A 9,372-nucleotide genomic window follows, 5' to 3' on the forward strand; every position below is an offset into this window, starting at 1 on the left:
AATGAAAGAGGAAAAAAACCCCCCAACCCTCCTGATATTTATCGTTTGAACTATTCTGCAAGTAACAGCAAAGCAGAGGCACAGAAAAACTTCTTGCAGAGCTGTAGCTGTGTTCTGCTGGGTAGAACCCACTCCCACAGCCCCAATCCAGGTCTCCGAGCAGGCAATGCTGGAGGCCGGCTGTGCCACGGGCCTGGCCAGACTGCACTCAGCTGCTCCTCCGGGATTTAGCAATCGCTTTCCACCCACAGACGGTGACTTTGCACATTAGGTACTTTCAGAGCAAGACCTCAAATGCCACGGCAGCTCTGGCCCCGAGAAGAGGCTGTAGCCAGAAGAGCACCTGGAAGATCCTAGGAAGGACTCCAGGCACCCTGACATAAGCTCCCTTTCTTCCCCAGCTCCCAGAAGAGCCGGACTCCAACCCACCCCAAGGCTCTGGCGAGGCTGGGTGGATCCAGCCACAGACATGCAGAACCACACCCCGGCTGCCGACTGCCCTCCTCCCCCCTCGAGCCACCGGGGCGCAAACAGGAACTAGGCTCATACACTTGAAAATATTTAATACGTGTTGTACACGTAGAATTACATTTTATACAAAACATGATACATCACTGAAGGAGAACACTGTACAAAATTCCCTACGGGAGCCCCAAGCCTTTATACAACAAAGACCGGGAGTTACCAAGCCTAACAAACAGGCTCAAGGACTTTCCGTCAGAGCGTCTGTAAACTTCGTTCCTCTCAATAAACACTTTTTAAAAGCACCATGTAATAGTTCTGACCTAAACCTTTCCAAAATAGAGACTTTATTTAATAAACTTAATACTTTCCAAGCTTAAAATATCACCCGCCGGGGGCGCCCCCGGGGTCGGCGGCAGCCGAGGAGCCTCCCCCGGGCGCCGAGGAGGGCGGCGGCTCTGCCGGGAAGGGGAATTCCGGGAGGGCAGGGCCGGGGGCGCTCCCAGGGCGGGTGGCGGCGGCCGGGACCCGGCGGGGAACGGGGAAGCGCCGCCGCCGCTGCCCCGCGGCGGTCCCTCCCGTGCGGCGGCGCGGACCGCCGGGTCTGGCCGGCGCCGGAGCCCCGCGGCGCTCGGTGGGTGTCACCTGCGGGTCCCCCGGCCCGCGGCGGGGAGCCAGTCTCTGCGGCCGGGACATCAGAAGGCCACGATGGCCGTGCTCCAGGGGTTGAGGGTCCGCAGCACCGGCTCGTCGCAGCAGATCTGTCCCGGCTCGGCCGCCGCCTCGGCGGGCGCCGTGCCCGCCGCCGCCTCGCCGCCGTCCAGAGGCGGCCGCCGCCGGCCCTTGGGCTCCTTGCTGAGCAGTCCCGAGAAGCTGGAGCCGAAGATGCTGATGAGGCTGGCCACGTTGCTCGTCTCCATGTCCTCCTGCTCGCCCGGAGGCGGCGGCGGCAGCGGCGGCGGCTCCTCTTCCTCGCGGCGGGGCTTCTTCACCGGGGAGCCCGCCTGGCCGCGCTCGCCGGCGCTCCGCTTGCGGGGGCAGTGCGGCGGCGGGGGGGCCCCGGCGCAGCCCCCGCGGTTCTCGCCGCAGCAACAGCGCCGCGGCCGGGGGCCCTGGCAGTCCCTCCCCTCCTCGTCCTGCGGGGGCGGCGGCGGCGGCTCCTCGGCGGCCCAGGCGGCGGTGCGGGGCGGCGGCTCCTCCTCGGGGTGCCCGGCGACCGCGGGGGGCGGCTCGGGCGGGCAGTCCGGCTCGCTCAGGTAGACCTGCCGGGCGCTGCGCAGCACCAGCGACACCAGGAGGTTCTTGTGCAGCTTCAGGCCGCCGCGCTGGCCCCGCGCGCTGTAGATCTTGCCTAGTGAGATGCTGACGATGCGGTGCGCCTCCAGCTTGAACTCCATGGGGAAAACCGGGCGGGCGAGAGGGGGGAAAAAAAAAAATTAAAAAAAAAAAAAAAAAATACGCTCCGGGCCGAGCGAAATCGGCGCCTCACTCCAGCTCCGCACGCCGCCCCTTCGCGCCGCAGACTGAGCGAGCCCACGCGCCCGCCCTCCTTTTATACCGCCCCCGCCTCGGCCAATCAGGGCGCGCCGCCGGCCGCTCCAACCGCCGGCTGGCCCCCGCGCGCGCGCGCCGGCCAATGGCGGCGCAGGGCAGCGCGTTCGAAAGCTCGCCCCGCGGAGAGAGCTCTTAAAGCGGCAACGCCAGAGCGCCGCCAGCGGTGGGGCCCACCGCGGCACCCCCGCTTCGCCGCGCCCCAAAGCGCTGGAAACGTTCCCTGGGGAGAGGAGAGAATAAAAAAATAACAAACCAAAAACCGAACAAAGCAAATCAAACCGAGCGCAGCATCCGTTTTGTCAGGTTGGGAATGTTTCCTGCAAATTTCAGCCCCGTCTCTGGTATCTCATCGTATTAAGGAAGGAGCCGGTGGTGGTGTTGGCTGGAGGGCGAAGTGTGTCTTCGAGGATTTCGAGGAAAATGTGCCCTGACGTGGAGCAGAAAGCCGTGCTTGCCCAGCTGCCAGGCGGAATTCTGCTCCAGGGGTCCTGCAGTGAGGCTCACAGAAGGAAGATCCACAGCAGGATTGGGAAGGACTGTCACAGGAGGACAAGTAGGGCATCTCCAAGCATGATGGGGACCACGGCAAACCAGAGCACCTTGTCTGGGAACTGAAACCTCACTTGGCTGTAGCTGTGAAAGCTGGTGACAGGATCAGCCAGGTGGCTGGGGGACACAGGGGACAACACAGTCACCCCCAGACAGCTCCAGGCACCAGGGAAGCCTCCAAGAAAGCTTGGAGGGTGTTTCGGAGCTTGGAGTGCGGATCCTCCTCCTTCCACCAAGGACTAACCACCATTTGCAAGCAGAAAAGAAGTGAAAGGGCCTAGAATTAAGGAAGTTCAACGTGCTGCCCCAGAGTATCAGTTTCCACTCCCAGCTGACACATAACAACTTGCTTCCATCCCTTTTTTCCCAGGGGATGAATCCACAGACTCCCCCAAAGGAAAGCCACAGGCTTGCCGTGATGTTTTGTTGGCAGGACCTGTCACCATGTCCTGGCTTTCTGGAAGGACAAAAGGGTGGCTGGTCACAGAGGTAACAAAAAATAGGTGAAGACGAGGCCACACCAATGCATAGTTGACATAGCAAGAGCCTTCTCAAAAAAAAAAAAAAAAGACACAAACCCCACGCTCAGGCCAAATGTATGTTTTCCTCCTGGTCAAACACAGATGGAAAACCTCAAATGCCACTCTCTGGGTGTTGGACAAAACAGCATGTCAGCCTGGGTGTTGACATCTCAAAATGCACCCCTCCTCCACCAAACCTGCCGCGCTCCATCTGAAATGACCAGGCTGGGACACGCTCAGCCACACAGCCAAAACACCGGCTAAAACAGCCTGGCCCAGCTTTCCCCCACAGACAAAATGTCCCAGCTTAGCCCACACCAGGGAGAGCCTCTCCTGGCCGCAGGGAGCGGGGCTGTCCCCTCCACGCCCGGCGTGGGAGGCCGGAGGGACGCGAGCTCCGGCGGTGGGAACCGAGGCTTTCCAGACCCGCCAAACCTGCTCCCCGCACCTCGGAGGGCCAGCAACACCCTGTCCTAAGCCCTCGGGTCAGCCTAACCAGCCAGGGCAGGTCTGGGCTCGCATGCCTGGGGCTGCAGTCACGGCTCTCCACCCGCAGCCAGCACGTCTGCCCACCGCCAGCGTCCCCTTGGTGGCTGTGCCCCTGGAAAACGCACCACCAGCTCCGGGACGGCTGTTTGCAGGATCTGGGCACTCGCATCTTCAGCAGAGGTATCCCGCGTCAGAAAGGCAGATTTGATACCTCTCAGCTGGCCATATCCCAGCTCAGGGACAAAAAGCAGCAGTGCAAACTCATCACGCCGGCTGGAAAAAGCCCAAGGCGGGTGGAGGAGGCACAGCGTGGGAGCTCTGCGGGGTGAAGATGCCTGGATCCGGGCAGACTGACCTGTTCTGCCGCTCACCACCTCACCCTGATGGCATGAGGCACCATTTCTCTCTGGCTGCTCCCCTGCCTGGGCAGAGGCGGGCCAGCAGCCTCTCCCGGCTCTGGGCAGGGATGAGCAGGATGGGGATGGAGACCGAGTGACCCCTCATCCCTCTCCGTGCTCAGAGCACCGGCAGGGAGGAGCAGAGGCGCAGAACGTCGGGCAGCAGAGCTCGTATCCAGCACCACGAGTTTCGCCCACGGACACCGCGCCCGGCGTCAGGCGCGACCATCAGCACGGTATTGCCGGGGCACCAAAGCCCTGCCTCGACATCTGCCCGCTCCCCGCGCCCTCGGCAGAGGTGGGGCGGTGGTTTGCCGTCGCTCGGGGGGGATCCCCGGAGGAGGCAGGCGGGAGAGGAGGAGCAGCAGCCGCTTGAAGCCAGGCAGCGTCTCGGCGGCAGCCCCGCCGCTCCCTCCCAGGCTGATGTCATGCTTTAGTAACTTTGAGGCAGAGTCACATGGCAGCTCCTGAGGTCAGCGGCAGCGGTGGCTTTGTCTGCCTTCCTTGTGCCGGCCCTGGGCTCCTGCCCGCGCCCGGAGCCGTGACCCCGCTGGGGCTGCGCTCCGGGCGCGGCGATCTCCCGACGGCCGCGGCTCGGCATCCCCGTGATTCCCGCGGCCGGGCGCCGCGCGGGAGCCTCGCATCGCGGAGAGCTGGATGCAGCCCCCGTCCTTCCGTCTGCCCGAGGGAGGGCCATCGCCCCCCGCCCCTGCGGGTCAGGGGGGGATACGGCAGGAGGAGGCGGAGGGAAAGGGTGCGACCGGGCGCTCTAATCTCCTCATGTGATCCGACGGGCTTGGAAGGGGTTTGACGAACAATTAACAATCCTCCGGCTCAGCTGCTGTTTCCCGAAATAGCTCTGGCAGCAGCAGCAGCGGGAGGAGGAGGAGGAGGTGGAGGAGGAGGAGGAGGAAGGGGGCGGCCGGGCTGGCTGGCAGACAAAGGTGGCCTCTCCGCCAGCAGAGCTGCGGCCGGCGAGGAGGCAGCCCCGGGGGCCCACCTGGAAAGGAAAACAATGCGACATAAAAGCAGCTCGAGGGAGGAAGCAGCTTGTGGTACAACTAATAATTGCCGAGGGCCGCGCGCACAGCACCGGCTTTTTTGGAGGCGTTTCAATTGGCGCTCGCCGCCGAGCAGAGGAGGTCGGCGCCGGGATGCTCGTCGGGGATTTGTGCGGTCGCATCTTGGCCGGGAGCGGCGGGGGATGCTGCGGCAGCTCCGGCAGCACGGGGGCTCTGCCGGCCCCCCGAGCCCGGCTGCGGCCCGGCCCGTCCCGGCACGGCACGGCCATCTGGCTCCCAGCACGGCCACCCCGACCTGCGGCCGCGGGATGAGGATGTGGTTAGAGAGATCCTGTCCCCCGCCTCCGCCCCCCGCCAGCTCCTCGCTGTCACCAAATGTGCGGCCCAGGCCCCAGGGGGAAGCCAGATGCAGGAAAGAGGCGGAAACCCCTCCGGCTAGGACGGACGGGGGAATTAGGGTCTCCTCCAAGCACACGCTGAAGCCATCCATCACCGGCTGCCTCCGCGGTGCATTGACGCCTCTCTCCTCTATTCGGACGGGGTCCATGAGTTAGACCCTCCCTGAGAGCAGGATGGGAACAAATCAATCAAAAGGCCCTCAACCACCAGCGGTGCTGAGGCAAAAGCCCTCACACCAACAGCTGCCTGGAGCAAAAACAGAACCTCGGGACAGCCAAAGCCCCAGGGAGATCCAGGCACATCCCCAGTGATTGCTGACGTAAACGAAACAGGACAGGGAGGAACGTTTCCAAATGGGAATCTATCCACAGCTTGAGTTCATTTCTGGATGGGAATAAACATCTAAATTGCGAGGCGCCCATGCGGAGCTCAGGAGGAAGAGGAGGAAGGTTGTCTGGAGTTGGGTTTTTTCCCCAGAAAAATCAGTGATTCACATGGATGCGGTCTGGACCTGCCACAATCGGATATTGGGAACTGATCCCCCAGGGTTCCCAACTGCTCTGCTTTATCCTTGCTTGGAGATAAGGTCAGAAGAGCTGGGAAACATCCCAAAACACAGCCCGAAGAGCCAAACACTAATCGCTGATGAATGAAAGCCAAACACAAGTGAAACAAACACAAACAAATTAATACAGACCTAAACCCAAAGGAGAGGAAGCAGCTCCCTCGGCTTCTGAGAGCGCTGCGACACCCACCCCAAAACCGCAGTGAGGTGTGAGCCTGTAGCACAACCATGTACTAGAAAGCAAAGGGCTTTTCCAGGGTTAAAACCCCCTTCCCATGGCAAAGATTATAGTGCTGATATCCCAGGCAGGCAGGACTCTCTCCTACACCTTTTTTTTATTATAATTTTTATTATTTTCACCAGTGATCTGGGATTCCCCCTTCTCCCCCTACACAAATGATTTAAAATTTCCCTTCCCTCCCTCTGAGCCCCTGGCTTGGGATTTCCCTCTCCTCCCCTGGAGAACAGTGACCTGTCCCTCTGCCCATCAGATATCCTGCTACTCCTCCAGCAGCCTCTCCAAACACAAAGAGGGCGAGGGGGGGAAATCCCACTCCCATCTATCAGCTTCTTCAGGCAGCTGTTTCCCTTGGAAAAAATGTGACCCCACATCTTTCAGTGGTACTGGTTTGGGTTTCCTGGGGAAAAAAAAAAAAAAAAAAAAAAAACCACCAAAAAAACCCCGCATTTATTTGTCCGAGGTTTCCTATCAGGCAACCCTTCTATTGTAGTCCACCTTCCTGTATGTTTTTTTCCTCTCTCTGACATGCCTGCAGTGGGTCCTGTGCCACTTCCAAAGGCTGCCTTGCACCCAGGGCATAAAGAATCAGGACAGCCCTGGGATGCAGCCCAGCACAGCCCATGTTTTTCACTGGAGCGATTTGCTCCCCAGCAAACTCTGAGCTAAAGCAGGCAGCAGCCGCGGTGACTGGGGCTGAACATCTCCAATTAATCACGGGAGCTCCGCACGGAGCCAGCCGCAGCCGCGGCTCGGCAGTCCGCGGGGCACTTCGTCTGCCCAAAGGAGTCTCAGCCTAATTATTTCCCCCTCCTCTCCCTGTATCTCAATGTCACCTTCCTTGTAGCCACGGGGCAAACGACAACCTCAGTCCCAGAGTGCAGATGTGTCCTCGGTGCGACTGCTTCCCGCTCGGGCGGGATGGGGAGGTGGCACAGGGATGCTCCCGAGCCACGGAGCTCCCCGCTCTGCTTCCCTCTTCCTTCCAGGTCCCCCAGGGGGACCGGGGACCTTGGGACTTGCCAGAAAATCACACCACAGAGTAGCAGCCACGGCTGACAGCAGCAAGGGCAGAGCAGATCCGCAGCAAGGGCAGAGCAGATCCTCTCTGTGTCAAATCCCTCCTCCCAGCAAGGAAAACTGCGAAATGAAACATCTGCGCCTGCCAGCAGGCGTTGACTGCCTCCCTTCCTGCTGATCTCTGCCCCTTGCCTCTTGAAAGGCCCTTCCTTCGACCACCTTGTCCTTCTCCTGCTTTGTGGGGAGCCTGGAGAGATCATCCATGGACATAGCGATAAGGAGGAAGTTTTTAGGGTTTAAAGGCTGCCTGGGAAAATTTTGCCCATAACAAGAACCCTGGCAGCCCAGCACCTCACCGCTTCTGCAACTTAACAATCTGTTTTTGGATCCATCTAAGATCTCAGCATCCCTGGCATCCCATGGCAGGCAATCCCAGGAATTGCAGAAAGCAAGGCTCCCTTTCCTCAATTTCATTTCCCAATTTTGTTCACCAGAACACTGAGTATTTAACTCCAGACCACTGTTTTGTTTCATCCTTGCCTTAATCCTCCTAAAACCACCCCTGAAAATTTTCAGCTATCACTAAAAGCGAAAATGAGGAGGAAAACCACCAAAGCATCCGAAAGCCTTTATGGCTTCTTCCTTTAGCTGTAAAACCTTTTCAGGGGTGGGGAGGGGAAAGTCCCCTTTACTTTTATAAATCCAAACTCAAACCAAGCCAGCTTTTCCCCGAGAAGGAAAGGCACCTCTTCCACACCGAATGCACGTTCTTTGCACCAAGCTAGTATGGGATCACACACCCCGCCCCCGTGCATGTACGCACATGCCACAAAGATTTTCCTGATAAAAGTTCCAGGGAGCCCAGCTCTTCCCTGCAGACAGCTGGGATTCTGATGAGTTGGCACTTTTCACGGTGCAGAAATGTCTCATCAGATCTTTCCTGACCAGTTCTGCAGCTGTGTGCTCTGCACCCAGCGCTCCTCTCCCAGCAGGAATCCCTTAGCTGAGCATGCTGAAGAGCTCCCAAAAATCTCCTCGCTGCCTCCAAGCCCCAAATCAGAGCTTCCCATATGGAACAGCAAAATACAGCCTCGTTCTAAAAAATACAAACCACAGCGTGGTCAGAGTGGCTGTCAGGTGAAAATCTAAATTATTTACTATATCATGTAAATTAATTTCTAGTATTGAAGATCAGGCTGTCTCTTTTAGCCCTTGAAAGTTTACAGCTTCTCTAGATTTCAGTAAAACTCCTCATTTTCAGCCCTCAACAGCTCTGTGAAGCTTTACCCTTTCTTGCAAATGGACTCAACGATCTTAGGTATTTTCCAACCTAAGCGATTCTGTGGTTCTGTTAAAAAAAAACCAAAACAAAAAAACCCCCACATTTTCAAAGAAATGAATAAAGTGTTCACATAATTTATTGAAGGATTTCAGACGTTCCTGGCTATTAATTCTAAGAGGCTACAGGACATTTTCCCTTTTCCATTCCCAGTGCCATTCCAGGCACAGGTGGAAGTCACAGGAGGATCATGAGGTTTCGGGGAGCACAAGGTCTTTGTGGGACAGGGACAGACAAACTGGACCAGCGACTCCTTGGAACTCTGTTTGTTCCTGGAGGGAACCTCCCATGCTAAGCACGCGTTTGGCAGGGACGCCCCAAATCCTGCTGGCGTGGGAAAGTCATCCCAAATTCAGCAAGGAAGGGCCAGCAAATGCCAGCCCTAAAGCTGCCACCTGTTGCACCACTCCTGGCGTGGGGCTGGCCGGAGCAGGAGGTGGATTTCTCACCCCAAGAACTGCAGAAACCGGTTCAACGTGTGCCACAGCCTTCCCACCCCAGGGTGCGCGTGAGGAAAGCTGCTGGGATTGCAAAAGCCGGGTATCCCGTTCCCATGCCGAGGAGACACCTCTGCCAGCGGGGTTTGTGCCCCTTCCCTGCCTTTGCTCGGCACGCCGGACCACGCCACCTTCGGGAAGCGCAGGCCAGGATGTGCTCTTTGGTTAAAATTTGGGGGATTCCTCCTGGCCAAGCCTCTGCAAAATCAACCCACGTGGGAGTAAGGCAGGACATCCCTCTGCTGAGTGTATATGGATGGGAACAGAGCTCTGCAGGCATCATCCCCCTCCTGCCACCTGCTGCAAGTCCAGGGCTGCC

At 58.7% G+C, this 9,372-nt stretch overlaps 1 protein-coding gene across 1 annotated transcript; it reads right to left on the reverse strand.

Moving 5' to 3' along the window:
- Window positions 1-546: 546 nt before the first annotated feature.
- Window positions 547-1,972, reverse strand: IER5 (immediate early response 5). Its single transcript, XM_040073182.2, has one exon. The coding sequence runs from the start codon at window positions 1,857-1,859 to the stop codon at window positions 1,158-1,160; it is 702 nt and encodes a 233-aa protein (XP_039929116.1). The 5' UTR covers window positions 1,860-1,972; the 3' UTR covers window positions 547-1,157.
- Window positions 1,973-9,372: the final 7,400 nt, after the last annotated feature.

This window comes from Hirundo rustica, chromosome 9 (genome assembly GCF_015227805.2).
Source record: "Hirundo rustica isolate bHirRus1 chromosome 9, bHirRus1.pri.v3, whole genome shotgun sequence".
NCBI classification, from domain to species: Eukaryota; Metazoa; Chordata; class Aves; order Passeriformes; family Hirundinidae; genus Hirundo; species Hirundo rustica.